Raw genomic sequence first — 16,365 nt, 5'->3', positions numbered from 1 at the left:
TTTTAAATTTTTTCAATTATTTGTAAAAATCAAAAACTTTCAGGGGCAATAACTCATAAAAGGGGTCGAAGAATCTTTTCGCAATGAATAGATTGACGAGTCATCTTGAATAGTTGAAGACATTGGTGAAGGTTTGGTATCTCTACGGTCTATGGTTTCAGAGGAGTAGCGATAACAAGGTTAATACTGTAAAGGGCAATAACTTTTAAAAGGGGTCAATCTTAGGGTACAGGAATTAAATCTTTAAATTGGATTTAAAAGGACATACTAAAGATGCAATGATATGTAGTATATGTTGAAAGACAAAAGAGATATAAAAAGAGCTAAATTTCTCATATGTTGAATGACCTTGACCTTTGACCTTGACATAAGTTAAAAGGTCAAAGGATGAAGATTCTAATGCAGTTGGTCCCATGTCTCTAGGATAAATGGTTTTAATTTTTTTCAATTATTTCTAAAAATGAAAAACTTTCAGGGGCAATAACTCCTAAAGGGGTCGAAGAATATTATCGCAATGAATAGATTGAAGAGTCTCCTTGAATAGTTGAAGACATTGGTGAAGGTTTGGTGTCTCTACGGTCTATGGTTTCAGAGGAGTAACGATAACAAGGTTAATACTGTAAAGGGCAATAACTTTTAAAGGGGTCAATCTTAGGGTACAGGAATTAAATCTTTAAAATAGATTTAAAAGGACATACTAAAGATGCAATGATATGTAGTATATGTTGAAAGACAAAAGAGATATAAAATGAGCTAAATTTCTCATATTTTGAATGACCTTGACCTTTGACCTTGACATAAATTAAAAGGTCAAAGGATGAAGATTCTAATGCAGTTAGTCCCATGTCTCTAGGATAAATGATTTTAATTTTTTTCAATTATTTGTAAAAATGAAAAACTTTCAGGGGCAATAACTCATAAAAGGGGTCGAAGAATCTTTGTGCAATGAATAGATTGAAGAGTCTCCTTGACTAGTCGAAGACATTGGTGAAGGTTTGGTATCTTTACGGTGTACGGTTTCGGAGGAGTAGCGATAACAAGGTTAATACTCTAAGGGGCAATAACTTTTAAAAGGGTCAGTCTTAAGGTACAGGAATTAAATCTTTAAAATAGATTTAAAAGGACAAAATAAAAATGCAAGGATATGTAGTATATCTTGAAAGACAAAAGAGATATAAAAAGAGCTAAATTTCTCATATTTTGAATGACCTTGACCTTTGACCTTGATGTAAATCAAAAGGTCAAAGGATGAAGATTCTAATGCAGTTAGTCCCATGTCTCTAGGATAAATGGTCTTAAATTTTTTCAAGTTTTTGTAAAAATCAAAAACTTTCAGGGGCAATAACTCATAAAAGGGGTCGAAGAATCATTTCGCAATGAATAGATTGAAGAGTCTCCTTGACTAGTCGAAGACATTGGTGAAGGTTTGGTATCTTTACGGTGTACGGTTTCGGAGGAGTAGCGATAACAAGCTTTTATTGCAAAAGGGGCAATAACTCCTTGAGGGGTCAAAGTTCATATACGCAGGGTGAACTGCCAAAAGCTTTTAAGGAGTACATTCTTATGGACTATAAATCTTTTCGATAAATCTTGAAACTCAAAATCACGGGGAGGAAAAATAATAATAATAATAATAATAATAATAAACAGAAGAATATCAATAGGTCTTTCCACAGAAAGATGGAAAGACCTAATAATAAACAGAAGAATATCAATAGGTCTTTCCACAGAAAGATGGAAAGACCTAATAACTAGTAATCCTAATTGTTCGTGAACAATTAGAGGTCTTTCCATCTCTTCTGGATTTGTTTCTTGACCTTCAATCTTGATCCATTCTTCAGTAGGTCAAATGAGGCCAAAAAACTTTCAAGTCAATGTAAACTTGGAAAACTTTCAGGGGCCATAACTATTTAAAGGGGTTGGTGAATCTTTTCGCACTGAATAGATTGAAGAGTCTACTAAATCATTACAAAACATTAATGATTAAGATTTGGTATCTCCAGGGTTAACGGTTTCGAAGGACTAGTGATAACAAGCTTTATTTGTAAGATGGGCAATAATTTTTAAAGGAGCCCGGCTTAAGGGCCAAGAAAGATGTTTTAATTGGTTTAAAAGAACATACTAATGATGCAATGAAAAATGATGTATGTTGAAAGACAAAAGAGATATAAAAAGAGCTAAATTCTCAATATTTGAAGTAACTTTGACCTTTGACCTTTACCTAATATTCAGGGTCAAAGGTCAATGATCACATTGCAGTTGGTCCCATGTTTCTATGATTATCCGTTTAAAAGTTAACGATTGGCACAAACACATAAAAGGGCAATAACTCATATAAGGGGTCAGCGGATCATTTCACACTGAATATGTTGAAGTTGTGCTTTGAGAAACTGAAGACATTGGTGAAGGTTTGGTGTCTCTATGGTCTATGGTTTCAAAGGGGTAGCGATAACAAGGTTAATAATGTAAGGGGCAATAACTTTTAAAGGGGTCAGTCTTAGGGTACAGGTATCAAATCTTTAAAATGGATTTAAAAGGACATACTAAAGATTCAATTATATGTAGTATATGTTGAAAGACAAAAGAGATCTAAAAAGAGCTAAATTTCTCATATTTTGAATGACCTTGACCTTTGACCTTGACATAAATTAAAAGGTCAAAGAATGGAGATTCTAATGCAGTTGGTCCCATGTCTCTAGGATAAATGGTTTTAATTTTTTTTAATTATTTGTAAAAATCAAAAACTTTCAGGGGCAATAACTCATAAAAGGAGTCGAAGAATATTTTCGCAATGACTAGATTGAAGAGTCTCCTTGAGTAGTTGAAAACATTAGTGAAGGTTTGTTGTCTCTATGGTCTATGGTTTCAAAGGGGTAGCGATAACAAGGTTAATAATGTAAGGGGCAATAACTTTTAAAGGGGTCAGTCTTAAGGTACAGGTATCAAATCTTTAAAATGGATTTAAAAGGACATACTAAAGATGCAATGATATGTAGTATATGTTGAAAGACAAAAGCGATCTAAAAAGAGCTAAATTTCTCATATTTTGAATGACCTTGACCTTTGACCTTGACATAAATTAAAACGTCAAAGAATGGAGATTCTAATGCAGTTGGTCCCATGTCTCTAGGATAAATGGTTTTAATTTTTTTTAATTATTTGTAAAAATCAAAAACTTTCAGGGGCAATAACTCATAAAAGGGGTCGAAGAATCTTTTTGCAATGAATAGATTGAAGAGTCTCCTTGACTAGTCGAAGACATTGGTGAAGGTTTGGTATCTTTACGGTGTACGGTTTCGGAGGAGTAGCGATAACAAGGTTAATACTCTAAGGGGCAATAACTTTTAAAGGGGTCAGTATTAAGGTACAGGAATTAAATCTTTAAAATAGATTTAAAAGGACATACTAAAGATTCAATTATATGTAGTATATGTTGAAAGACAAAAGAGATCTAAAAGGAGCTAAATTTCTCATATTTTGAATGACCTTGACCTTTGACCTTGACATAAATTAAAAGGTCAAAGAATGGAGATTCTAATGCAGTTGGTCCCATGTCTCTAGGATAAATGGTTTTAATTTTTTTCAATTATTTGTAAAAATCAAAAACTTTCAGGGGCAATAACTCATAAAAGGGGTCGAAGAATCTTTTCGCAATGAATAGATTGAAGAGTCTCCTTGACTAGTTGAAGACATTGGTGAAGGTTTGGTGTCTTTACGGTGTACGGTTTCGGAGGAGTAGCGATAACAAGGTTAATACTCTAAGGGGCAATAACTTTTAAAGGGGTCAATCTTAAGATACAGGAATTAAATCTTTAAAATAGATTTGAAAGGACATACTAAAGATGCAATGATATGTAGTATATGTTGAAAGACAAAAGAGATATAAAAAGAGCTAAATTTCTCATATTTTGAATGACCTTGACCTTTGACCTTGACATAAATTAAAAGGTCAAAGGATGAAGATTCTAATGCAGTTGGTCCCATGTCTCTAGGATAAATGGTTTTAAATTTTTTCAATTATTTGTAAAAATCAAAAACTTTCAGGGGCAATAACTCATAAAAGGGGTCGAAGAATCTTTTCGCAATGAATAGATTGAAGAGTCTCCTTGACTAGTCGAAGACATTGGTGAAGGTTTGGTATCTTTACGGTGTACGGTTTCGGAGGAGTAGCGATAACAAGATTAATACTTTAAGGGGCAATAACTTTTAAAGGGGTCAGTCTTAAGATACAGGAATTAAATCTTCAAAATAGATTTGAAAGGACATACTAAAGATGCAATGATATGTAGTATATGTTGAAAGACAAAAGAGATCTAAAAAGAGCTAAATTCCTCATATTTTGAATGACCTTGACCTTTGACCTTGACATAAATTAAAAGGTCAAAGGATGAAGATTCTAAAGCAGTTGGTCCCATGTCTCTAGGATAAATGGTTTTAAATTTTTTCAATTATTTGTAAAAATCAAAAACTTTCAGGGGCAATAACTCATAAAAGGGGTCGAAGAATCTTTTCGCAATGAATAGATTGAAGAGTCTCCTTGATTAGTCGAAGACATTGGTGAAGGTTTGGTATCTTTACGGTGTATGGTTTCGGAGGAGTAGCGATAACAACCTTTTATTGCAAAAGGGGCAATAACTCCTTGAGGGGTCAAAGTTCATATACGCAGGGTGAACTGCCAAAATCTTTTAAGGAGTACATTCTTATGGACTATAAATCTTTTCGATAAATCTTGAAACTCAAAATCACGGGGAGGAAAAATAATAATAATAATAATAATAATAATAATAAACAGAAGAATATCAATAGGTCTTTCCACAGAAAGATGGAAAGATCTAATAAACAGAAGAATATCAATAGGTCTTTCCACAGAAAGATGGAAAGACCTAATAATAATAATAATAAGAAACAGAGTAAAAACAATATGTTCCCAAACTTTGTTTGGGGAACATAATTAAGATGAAATACTTTAGCTTTTCAAAGTTAATGACAAAAGTCCTTAGGATAAATAAAACAGAAAACAATAATTCTTTCCAACAACTTTTTTTTTTTTTTTTTTTTTTTGATTGCTGGGTTTCTGATGGCTTAAATCTTTTCTACATTTCACGAAATCAATATTGTTATAATATAAAATTTAATATCAAAACACGAAGTTCATGTTCATATTATGGAAACAAAGGGATAAACATTTTCTTGGACAGTTGAATTTTAAAACGAATCTTGCCTGGAGTTTTCTAAGATTCGTACTAAATTCGGATAAACCTTTCTTCAAAGTATAATCAATTCCAATCAATCTTTTAATGTTTAATCAGTAGAATTCCTCGTATCAACCCTAGTTTATATTTTGTTTCTTCTATATATCATTGCATTTAGGCCAATGAATCTCAAAGTGTTCGATTTTTAAAAAAAAAATCATCCGTTAAATGTATCTTTCATCTTAAAACGACACGATCAACACAGATAAATATGCAAGATCCGCGTATGTTGTTACGCACACATCAGGGGCGTGCATCTCTAATATCATTGGATAAAAAAGAAATACTATCAACTGATGTTGGATTAAATAGCAGTGCGAATTGTTGCAGTGGTGCAGTGGAAAGCTGGTTTTGAGTACTACCATCCACAATTTGCATAACTCCTAACATAAAGTAAGTACAATGATTTTTTTTAAAGCAATGGTTTTGTTAATTAAAATAAAAAGGGAAGGAAAATGATTCGTATATTTTTGAAGATATATTGTCTGTCTAACAACATACACTGCATGATGACATACAGTATAGTTAGGAAACATACGCTCCGGGTTTTTTTTTTAATATTATGTTCGAGTCACAGATTACCTATTACAAAAAATGATTACCGACATAATATTGTAATCAAGTGGAAAGTTCTACTAGTCAGCGTGTAAACCTTAATAGATCTCAAGTCAGGTGATACCTTTTTTTTTTTTTTTTTTTTTTTTTTTTTTTTACACTTTTAAGGACATTGTACACGATATCAAGATGGAATCCTTTACAATTTCATCCAATAATATGTCATTGGAAACATGGGTAAAATTATATACATTGTATGTTCAATGTTCATGTAAAATGGAAATATCAATTTCAGAATGGCAGTTTGGGTCAATACTTTCTGTACATCCATACCTGAAGCGGCAATAAGGGCAGGTTACGAAGCTGACGGTAAGCCCCTTTACATTGCTCGAGAATCAATGGACGGTGTAATGACGCCTGGTAAATGTGGACCTCATCTTCACGGGGCCAAAATTCCTTATGGCGGTGAAGAACGTGACGTCAACAACTACGAAGTTTTGGTTCTTCCAAGCGATAAAGACGGCTATTACGAATGGAAGAAAGCAAGTTATGGTAACGTTCCCGCCAATGCCTACAGCACGGACGATGGAATGTACATTGGCCGCGCAGAATATTCCGGAAGTTTAATTCCAGGTAAAGTTCATGCATCTCACCAATGTGCTTATGTGCCTTATGGAGGGAAAGAAGTAAAACAAAGCCACTATGAAGTTTTGTGCAAGGTCATTTAAAGCCTGCTTTGTCTCTTGAACATTTCAGAAGAAAAGACTTTATATGAATGCCGTCGGGCAAGACTTATGCTTAAAACTTTCACAATATGTTTTAACCTTTACTACTGTTTCTGATTATCATCTGATTATAGCTGTGTTACATTAAATATCTTTTGTGAATTTGTAAATTACTAGGAAATATGTAAACACTGTATTCGGAATATTGATCTCAATAATAAAATACATCTTCAATTCTGCTCTTATTTGTTATACTTTTGAGATTCGATTCAATGAGAGAGAGAGAGAGAGAGAGAGAGAGAGAGAGAGAGAGTACCTTATCCAGGTAATAGTTGGGTATATTTTTGGACTTGATATGCATCTCTTCTCCGGAAAGAGTATGTCATAATGAAATGCAGCAAAGACTAGTACAATAAGCAGTGCCACTAACCGAGCTGGTCGTTAGTATTTTGTTTCATTCGAGCTATTTTCCTCATATGGAAACATCAACATTGTCAGTGAAGGGCTGCAAGAATCAGCCCTATGCTCGGCGCTACGGTCTTTGAACAGGGAGACATCTTTATCACGCCACACCTGCTGTGAAACAGGTTCTTGATGTTTGCAGTCTCATCGAAGGACCGCCCAATTTAGTTGCTTTTTATAACAAGCGATGTGTACTGACAAATTCTAATCTGGATCCCTATAGAACACAAACACAGGGTGATACAGTAATATACCTTTGGGATGAACAATCTAAAATGTCCGTTCTGGTTTACATCAGAACAAATACTTTTGTTAGGTGTGAAAGCAGATATTTACGATTAAACGTTGCTTGTTTAGCATACTTCTTGAAAACTAAAATACATAAAACATTGAGCATGATTTTGACTTCTTCGTAGTATTATGACGGGTAATTTATATATCATAGTACTCTTAGTCCAGCTATCTAGCGTTATCTTCATCTGTCATGTTTTACATTTTGTCTGAATTGAAGAAACCATTATTATTATTTTATTTTATTTTTGGAATGATAAAAAAAAAATTTGTCAAATATACATGCAGTAAACTTTAGATGATGATTGATTTATACATAAGATAATTAAAAAACAATTAAAATTCATATTTGAAATAAACATGAGGGTATGAACGGTGATACTTTACGCCTAAATACGTCATGAAGCGCTTTAACTCTTCATGAAAAGTATGTTGGCGGGAAACGTTGTGGTTCAAACCTTCATGTGCAGTATTTCATAAATGAAATTTAGTTCTGATATTTACGTTCTATTTCCGTTCTGTTGGAGAATTTTTAGCCGTTAAGATAGCCGTACTATATTTATCAACATTCATAAGCACATTCATGAGAAATTGACTATCATTTCTATTGGTTTCGAAAAAAAATGAAATGTGAATATTATAATACACGCTAAGCCTTCTTCAAATCCAAAGTATAATCAATTCTAATATATCATTTAATGCTTATTAATCAATATAATTTTGTTTATTAATCATATAAATTTATATTTTGTTCCTTTTGAATTAGATTGCATTTAGGGCAATACATGTCATAGTGTTTGGATTTTAAATCATCATTTTAGCTCTTACAAGTTTATTGTGATTTCGAATTTCCACAATTTCGGCTTGAGCATCACTGAAGAGACATTATTTCCCGAAATGCGCATCTGGTGCATCAAAATTGGTACCGTATAAGTTTTACGTTAAATGAGGAAATATAATTTATCTTTCATAAAGCGAACTGCTGATCAACACAGATAAATACAAAAGACCTGCGTATGTAGTTGCGCATAGCTCAGGGGCGTGCATATTCAATATCATTGGATAGAAAAATAAAGACTACAAACTGATGTTGGGTTAAGTAGTAGGATCGACTGTTGCAGTGGCACAGTGGAAAGCTGGTTTTGAGTATCATCATCCTTGATTTGTACATATCCAAGTAAGTACAGTGACTTTTTAAAAAAAAAAGAGAGTTTTTAATCAAATGGAAATAAAACAAAAGAAAAAGATTTGGCGTATATTTTGAAGATATCTTGTTCGCTTTACAACATGTATTGTATGATAACAAACAATTCTACTATATTCCCACGCACACTATACAGTATATATTTATCACTTGCATATGGTGCTTATATCCCTCAACAGACTCGATACGCAAGAGCTTGTTCAGTATGATAAGTTTTGAAATCGTGACAGGCGATCAGCAAACAGATTGACGTTACAGGGGTTTTAACAATCTCGTTTAATGTCAGCATTTTGCAAATTTTATGATCGTTAACAATAATTTACTTTGTCATTACAACCTCACATTGGGTAAAATGCTGTCTGGGGTGTTTCAGACCGTTCTCGGCACACTGATTTTGACTACGGATTAATCTGTTTACATGATCAAGACATAGGGCTCATGGTGGGCGTGACCAATCGATAGTGGATGTTTACTCCTTCTAGGCACCTGATCCCAACTCTGGTTTGTCCAGGAATCCGTATTTGCCCAACTCTTTATTTTGTATTCATTAGAGTAGTTATTAAATTGATTACTGTTAATTATATTCACCTTTCATAAAGAGGAAACCAATGCTCCGGTTTTTTAATATTATGTTCGAGTTACAGATTACCTATTGCATGCAATGATAATTACTGACATAATATTGCAATCAAGTGAAGAGGTTTATTAGTCGGGGTATACACCTTAATAGATCGTTCGTCATGTGAGGCCTTTTCACACTTGGAGGAACATTGTACACGATGTAAAGGTCAATTCCCTAACATATACATTCAAAGATTTGTGTAATTGGAAACATGGCTGAAATGATACTCATGTAAAATGAAAATAAGATATCATTTATTTCAGAATGGCTGTGTGGGTCAAAACTAGTTGTACATTCATACGGATGGGGCAATAAGGGCAGGTTATGAAGCAGACGGTCACCCCCTTTACATTGCCCGATCATCGATTAACGGTGTTATGACGCCTGGTAAATGTGGACCTCACCTTGACAGGGCCCATATTCCATACGACTCGGATGAACGTATCGTCCATGAATACGAGGTTTTGGTTCTTCCCATCAGAAGTCAAGGCTTTTACGAATGGCAAAAAGCATGTGACGGTAGCGTACCTACAAATGCCTACAAGACGGACAATGAAATATATATTGGCCGCGCACAATATTCTGGGAGTTTAGTTCCAGGTAAAATTAACACAGCCCAATGCTACAGAGGTGCTTTCGTCTCTTATGGAGGGAAAGAAGTAAAGCAAAGCCACTATGAAGTTTTGTGTCGGGTTATTTAAAGCCTGCTTTGTCTCTTGAACATTTCAGAAGAAAAGATTTTATATGAATGCTGTCGAGTTAGACTCGTGCTTAAAACTTCACAATATGTTTTAACCTTTACTACTGTTCCTGTTTATTATCTGATTACAGTATCTTTTGTTAATTTTTGTTGTAGCAGTTACTGGAGATGATTTTACTGCAAATTCTTACATTTCAAGGAAATATGTTAACACATATTAAGAATCTTGATTTCCATTATAAAATACACCTTCAATTCTGCTCTTATTTTATATACCTTTAATCTTCGATCAAACGAGAGAGAGAGAGAGAGAGAGAGAGAGAGAGATAGAGAGAGTACATGTCTTCTCCGGGGCAGCTGGTCGTTTTTTGGATTTAATATGCATCTTTTCCCAGGAAAGAGTTTGTCTCTTTTAATGAAATGCAGCAATAAATACCACTAACAGAAGACAGGTAGGTTGCATATATTGGTTTAACACGAGAATTGTGCACTCATATGGGAACCTCATCATTGCCAGTGAAAGGCTGAAAGATTAAGGCCTATGTTCGGCACTTATGACCTTTGCGCAGGGAGGATTCATTATCATGTTCTTCCTGCTGTGACACGGGACCTCGGTTTTTGCGGTCTCATCCGAAGCACCGCCCCATTTAGTCGTCTATTATAACAAGCGATGTGTACTGAGGACCATGTCTAACCCGGATCCCCAGGGGACACAAGCACCGTGATATGCCTTTGGGATCGTCAATGAACAATGTGAAAGATCCCTTCTGGATTACGTCGATCGGAACAAATACTTTTGTTAGGTGTGAAAGCAGATGTTTATTGATAATCAAAAGTTGCATATATAGCATACTTCTTGTAAACTACAAAGTATAAAACTGTTTACTTCCTCGGTATTTGGTGACGTGTAATATATGCATGATAGTCTTAGGCAAGCAATGTATAATAGCAGCTGGTTCACCCTAGCGTATCATTTTTGAAAATCGTTGTTTGTGATCTTCGCCTTTTCTCAGAGATTTAAAGCTATGTACTTCAGCTACTATGCTCTTCACATAGTGTGATGCGCTACACACACACACACACACACACACACACACACACACACACACACACACATATATATATATATATATAATGTAGAATATAACATAAAAAAATGTTGACTGGAAGAGTTATCATTCTTAAAATAGAAAAACCCAAATAACCCAGTACTTTCTGTAAAAGAAAGAAAAAGATTGTACAATAAATACATAGTTGGTTTGTTGTTTGGTTTTTTGTTTTTTTTTTTTTTTGTTTTTTTGTTTTAGTCCAAAACTTATAACTTTTTTTTTCAAATTAGTGAGGACCAGACAAACTTATAATTATGCAATGTTCACCTTAGTGCAATCCAGAAAGCTAAATTTATACGCATAATTATATTTGCATTTAAGCAAAACAGCAAAATGCAATAAGGATACAAGTCATGTACATATATACCACACAGACTAGAAAACAGGATACACTATTAATCCCTCAATGTGAACCTCAACATAACGACGACATTTATCTATGAAATGCATGTTTTCATTCATATGTTGATTCGATATATCACATTGAACAAAATACATTACGGAGTCTTAAGCACTTGTGTATTTGATTGGGTGATCTCGTTTGTCATATACACTGAGTGGCCGAAAGTATTGCAACAAACATGGCCGACGTCATTGCTTGATCAGTTGAGTAGGCATATTTCGAAACCAATTATAACAATAAATAATTACTGTACTTACTTTTGTTTGTTAGTATTTAGTGGCATAACCTTTCTGTATTATCACTTAGCGTAATCTTGCCGGAATGGATGTATACAGGCTTCGTATATATACTTGAGGCAGGCCATTCCATATCCTGGTCACTGCAGCAATTGGGTCTTGTTTACTTTTGATCTATCTCTCGATTGAATTTAATTTTAATGCAATGCCAGCCATTTTCTATAATGTTCAGATCTGGGGATTGTGCGGGCCAAGTAAATTTCTGAATTCCATTTTCCTGTTTCCATGCAGATGCCTGTCTTGACGAATGGGGGGTAGCATTGTCATCTTGGAATATAAAAGCTCTATTTCCAAAAACGTTTGCAAATACTGGTCATAGATGAGTATCAAGTAATTATATACACTTGAGGGAGTTCAAATTACCATCAACAGGCACCATTATACAAATTGCATCATAAGTTATACATCCCCAAAACATGCAACTTATTTTCACTGTCGATTTACGCTGATTCAGGCAGTATTGTCTCCACTTTTCCGAGGCCTTTCTCCATAAACTAACTGAGTTATTCTGTCCAATTACCACCTATGTTTCATCACAAAATATACCTTTCTGCCACTGTTCATTTTTCCAGTGTCTCTTATTTCTACACCACAAAATTCGTCGTTGTCGATTCACTTTACTGATGGTCAGAGTCTTCTGAATTTTCCCCCATCTGTAGCCTTCCTGTTTTAATCTACGGCGAACAGTTCTATTTGATACTTTTACAGACGCTGTGTTGTTAAAAGATGTTGTAATATCACGCAGAGATTGTCTCCTATTTGTTTTTACCAGTCTGAAAGTTTTACGATCGCCCCTGTCATCAGTCAGTCTTGGCCTGCCACTTCTCCGGTTGTTTTCTACACTTCCCGATTCATTAAATTTCTTTGAAATTCCCCCAACAGTTCTTCGATGTATTCCTATTGTTTCGCTGATATTGTTGTTATTCAATCCCCTTAAGTTTAAATCTACGATTAATTCTTTAACATCGGATGAGAACTCTTGTTTTTTCTTCGACATTATTTACATTCGTTACAATACAGGAAATCGTCTGCTGTTTCGTAATTATTCACGGTTCCCCTTAACAATCATACCCACGTAAATGTTTACCCAGGATTTTATGTTCCAGCACGTTATTTATCCCGATAAAATAGAATATAAATACCGAGACGACGTTTACGGCGACGACGTCGGCCATGTTTGTTGCAATACTTTTGGCCACTCAGTGTAGTTGAGTTGTCAGTTTGCTGTTAATATCTACATTCAATACGATATATAGATATTAAGCAGATGTTCTGCATATGATGAATTTTTAAATGAGGACAGGTTAGTGACCACTGCATGTACGTTGGTATTACACGAATTTCTGCAGTCTAACCAAACGCTCGGCATTTAGAAGTGATAATCACAGGTCTTTCAGATATGATCTTTAAAAGGACGGTCCCGTGTCATGGCAGGCGTTGGGACGTTAAAGAACTCTCACTGCGACGACCCTGAGAGCTAAACATAGCTCTAAAGTGGTACTTCACCTACAGCTGGTGACATCTCAATATGAGTAAAAAAAATAAATCCCAAAGGGATAACCAATAAACAATCTAATTATAAACGGACATTCTCCTTAAAACAATGTGCCGCGTTGGCACAAATTCGTCCTCTTTACGTCATAATCCATCCTAACCCTAGGGTTGATAATTTGAAGGGAAACAAAACTTGAATCCAAACAACTCATATAGGAAGGTTGGATTTTTTGAATGATTTAGTGTGATCCTGTTAATCTTGAAAAGAGGAGGTAGAATTATAAAGATGTTCGTTGTATATTTTTCTGAAATATTGATCCTTTGTTGTGACCCTACAGCATCATCGGAGACCACAATATGAATGAACCTGAATTTGCATTATATCTGTAGACGCTGCATATTAATGAAAAAGTGAAAATAACGACCTGTGAACAATCTCTTCACTGCTGTGAGGAATATGAAATAAAGAGTTGGACGTACACGAACCCCTGAACCCAGTAGATATGGGAGGCGGTGCTTAGGAGGAGTAAACATCCTCCGTTGATCGGTCATACCTGAGCCCTGTATCTTGATCTGTGTAATTCGTATTCAAAAGTAGAATCACAGTTGAGAGATATAAACACCATATGCAGGTGAAAATGGCATATTGCTACATAGAAATGGAAAGTTGACGATTGAAAAGCTGACGTCATTCCACTTGACATAAACGTTCAATAAAATATCTAAGTATGAAGCAGATATGGAAGATTACGTGTCTGTGGTGTCTTTTATTTCGAGTTCACAGGGATATATCGAATTGACATCTGATTGAAAATGAGTATTGCTAACAGATGAAACGTCGTCGATATATACTCGTCTGAATTTCAAAAGACTGTTGCAAGTTCAGATCACCAATGTCTGAATGAGGAACTTCTTTTTATATCATCGTGAGAGTGATTGTGCGTAGTATCAAGTGATATCTAACAACACATACTTTTTTTATTAACTGATGAAAGGATATGGGCTTTTGTGACGTTTAGGTATCCAGTATAGGTACGGTAACTCATATCTCTCTTTGTAAGGGCTTTTGTGACGTTTAGGTATCCAGTATAGGTACGGTAACTCATATCTCTCTTTGTAAGGCTTTTGTGACGCTTAGGTATCCAGTATAGGTACAATGTACGGTAACTCATATTTCTCTGTTTACCTCATCAAGATATAGGGATCACGGCGGGTGTGACCAGTCGACAGGGGATGTTTACTACTCCTAGGCACCTGATCCAACCTCAGGTTTGTCCAGGGGTCCGTTTTTGCCCGGGTCTCTATTTTGTATTGCTTATAGGAGTTATGAGATTGATCACTGTTCGTTATCTTCACCTTTTATTCATTTATCCCATTGTCTGGGATATAAAATGCGTCTAAATCTGAAGCGTTACAATGTGCCTAAACATGCCCCTGTTGTTCTCCAGACCTCGTATTGTTGCCCCACCCAGCAGCAACGGGCTATGATTTGAACAAACTTGAATGTACTTCATGTCAGCAAGCTTTGTGGTAGACCGTAAATTTCATGTAAATTGTAAATTTCAACTTTTTCTGACCCAGTGGTTCTTAAGAGGAATGTTTTAAAATGACTCAGTTTTATGTTTACCTTTTTGTTAATTATTTCCACTGCAAGGAAGTCATGTTTCCTGATTTGAAAAAACCCCCAGAAATTCTCTTTTGGCCACAATGATTTGTGTCAAGGTTGACTGAATTTGACCTATAGCTCTGGAAAAATTGCGATAATGTTTTCAGACGAAAGACAACAGGCGATAAGAAAACTTCACTTCAGATTTCAGCTCAGGTGCGCTGACAAGTTCATAAACGTTGTTATCAAGTCAGGGTCTTAACACAAATGATGAAATTATATTTAAGTCAAATTCCAACGTCAATTTCACAATGTCAAAGATCATGGTTTAAATTGAATGTCATAAGAAATCATTATATCAAGTCTGAAAGCACTAGCTTATGAGAATTAAGAACATATTGCTTAGGTTATGTTTTCTAAAAGGAGGTGAATTTCCAATGTCATCAGGTTAAACTTTTGTTACCAAAACGATCTTGTTACAACGGTTGCAGAAATGAAATATGACAATCTAATCGTTCAAAATTCAAAACTATATGTGCAGGGTCAAAGGTTTAGTTGAAATTCTAGACGTTGGATCAAATTGACAAAATACATAGCATAAAATGTACGGTTATGAAATTATGAAAACCCTCACTCATGGAGATCAGGATCTATTACCTAAAGTTAGGTCGAAACCAAACACCACTATACCGAGTTTAAAGATCCTGGTAACAAAAAAAAAATAATGTCAGAAAAAATATGCATATTCTAATATTCAAATACAAGAAACCCTTATCTTTCACCATTACAAACTTATTCGGAAGGTTACAAATCGGTTTCATTTTCGAAGTCGAGTCAAAGTCCAAGGGCACAAGGTAAACAATTATATAGTATCAACTGAAATAAAATATATTTACAAAATCTTCATGTTCAAGAGATAGTGGATATGTTATATTTCAAAGGTAGTCATTGTTACAAGGTTAAAATCTTTGGTAAGAAGAAAGATCTTGTCAAATGGGATGTACAAACGGAATATGAAAACTCTGTCATTCACAATTCATAAGTTAAAGGCAAGGATATATCTTCGTTCATTCTCTGAGGCCAAGATTACAAGGTGAAACATCATGGTATGAAACATAAGGTCGTGCCATCAGAAAAATGTATTCAAATTATAAAAGCCCTGTCTCATATAATTAAGGAGATATTGTCTGAGTTAGGTTTTCTTAAAAGCAGCCCATACTCCAAGGTCAATGTTACAGGGTAACCGTTCAAATCGTTGATACCAAACGCAAGGCCTTGTCACAAGAAATGTGCGTATGAATTATCAAAGCACTAGTACTCATCATTCAAAACTTATGAGCAAAGCCAAAGATTTGGACAGACAAGACAAAAACAATAGGCTTCCGACTTTAGTCGCGGGGGGGGGGGGGGGGGGGGGGGGGGGGGATAACACTTGAATCCGCCCAACTTAGAAACGTTTGCATTTGGTTATTATTTCAATAGTACCGCCATGTTACTCCTCGAAAGACTGTGTTGTAAGAAGGAATGCTACACCAGAGAAATTTGAAATGACTACGAATAACTCCGTTTACCTGATCAAGATATAGGGCTCACGGCGGATGTGACCGGTTGACAGGGGTAATTACTCCTCCTATAGGCAGCTGATC

The 16,365-nt window shown here is 35.0% G+C and overlaps 1 protein-coding gene across 1 annotated transcript; it reads left to right on the top strand.

Moving 5' to 3' along the window:
* Positions 1–5,484: 5,484 nt before the first annotated feature.
* On the top strand, positions 5,485–6,770 carry LOC125677046 (natterin-3). Its single transcript, XM_048914954.2, has 2 exons — positions 5,485–5,645; positions 6,103–6,770. The coding sequence occupies exon 2, from the start codon at positions 6,104–6,106 to the stop codon at positions 6,533–6,535; it is 432 nt and encodes a 143-aa protein (XP_048770911.1). The 5' UTR covers positions 5,485–5,645; position 6,103; the 3' UTR covers positions 6,536–6,770.
* Positions 6,771–16,365: the final 9,595 nt, after the last annotated feature.

This window comes from Ostrea edulis, chromosome 3 (assembly GCF_947568905.1).
Source record: "Ostrea edulis chromosome 3, xbOstEdul1.1, whole genome shotgun sequence".
In the NCBI taxonomy this organism is placed as follows: Eukaryota; Metazoa; Mollusca; class Bivalvia; order Ostreida; family Ostreidae; genus Ostrea; species Ostrea edulis.
The sequence above is the reverse complement of the archived record's forward strand: the minus strand, read 5'-3'. Positions and strand labels throughout refer to the sequence as shown.

What these genes read in the sequence shown, in the direction of transcription:
- LOC125677046 (XM_048914954.2), top strand. Translation starts at nt 6,104, where the DNA reads ATGGCAGTTTGGGTCAATACTTTCTGTACATCCATACCTGAAGCGGCA.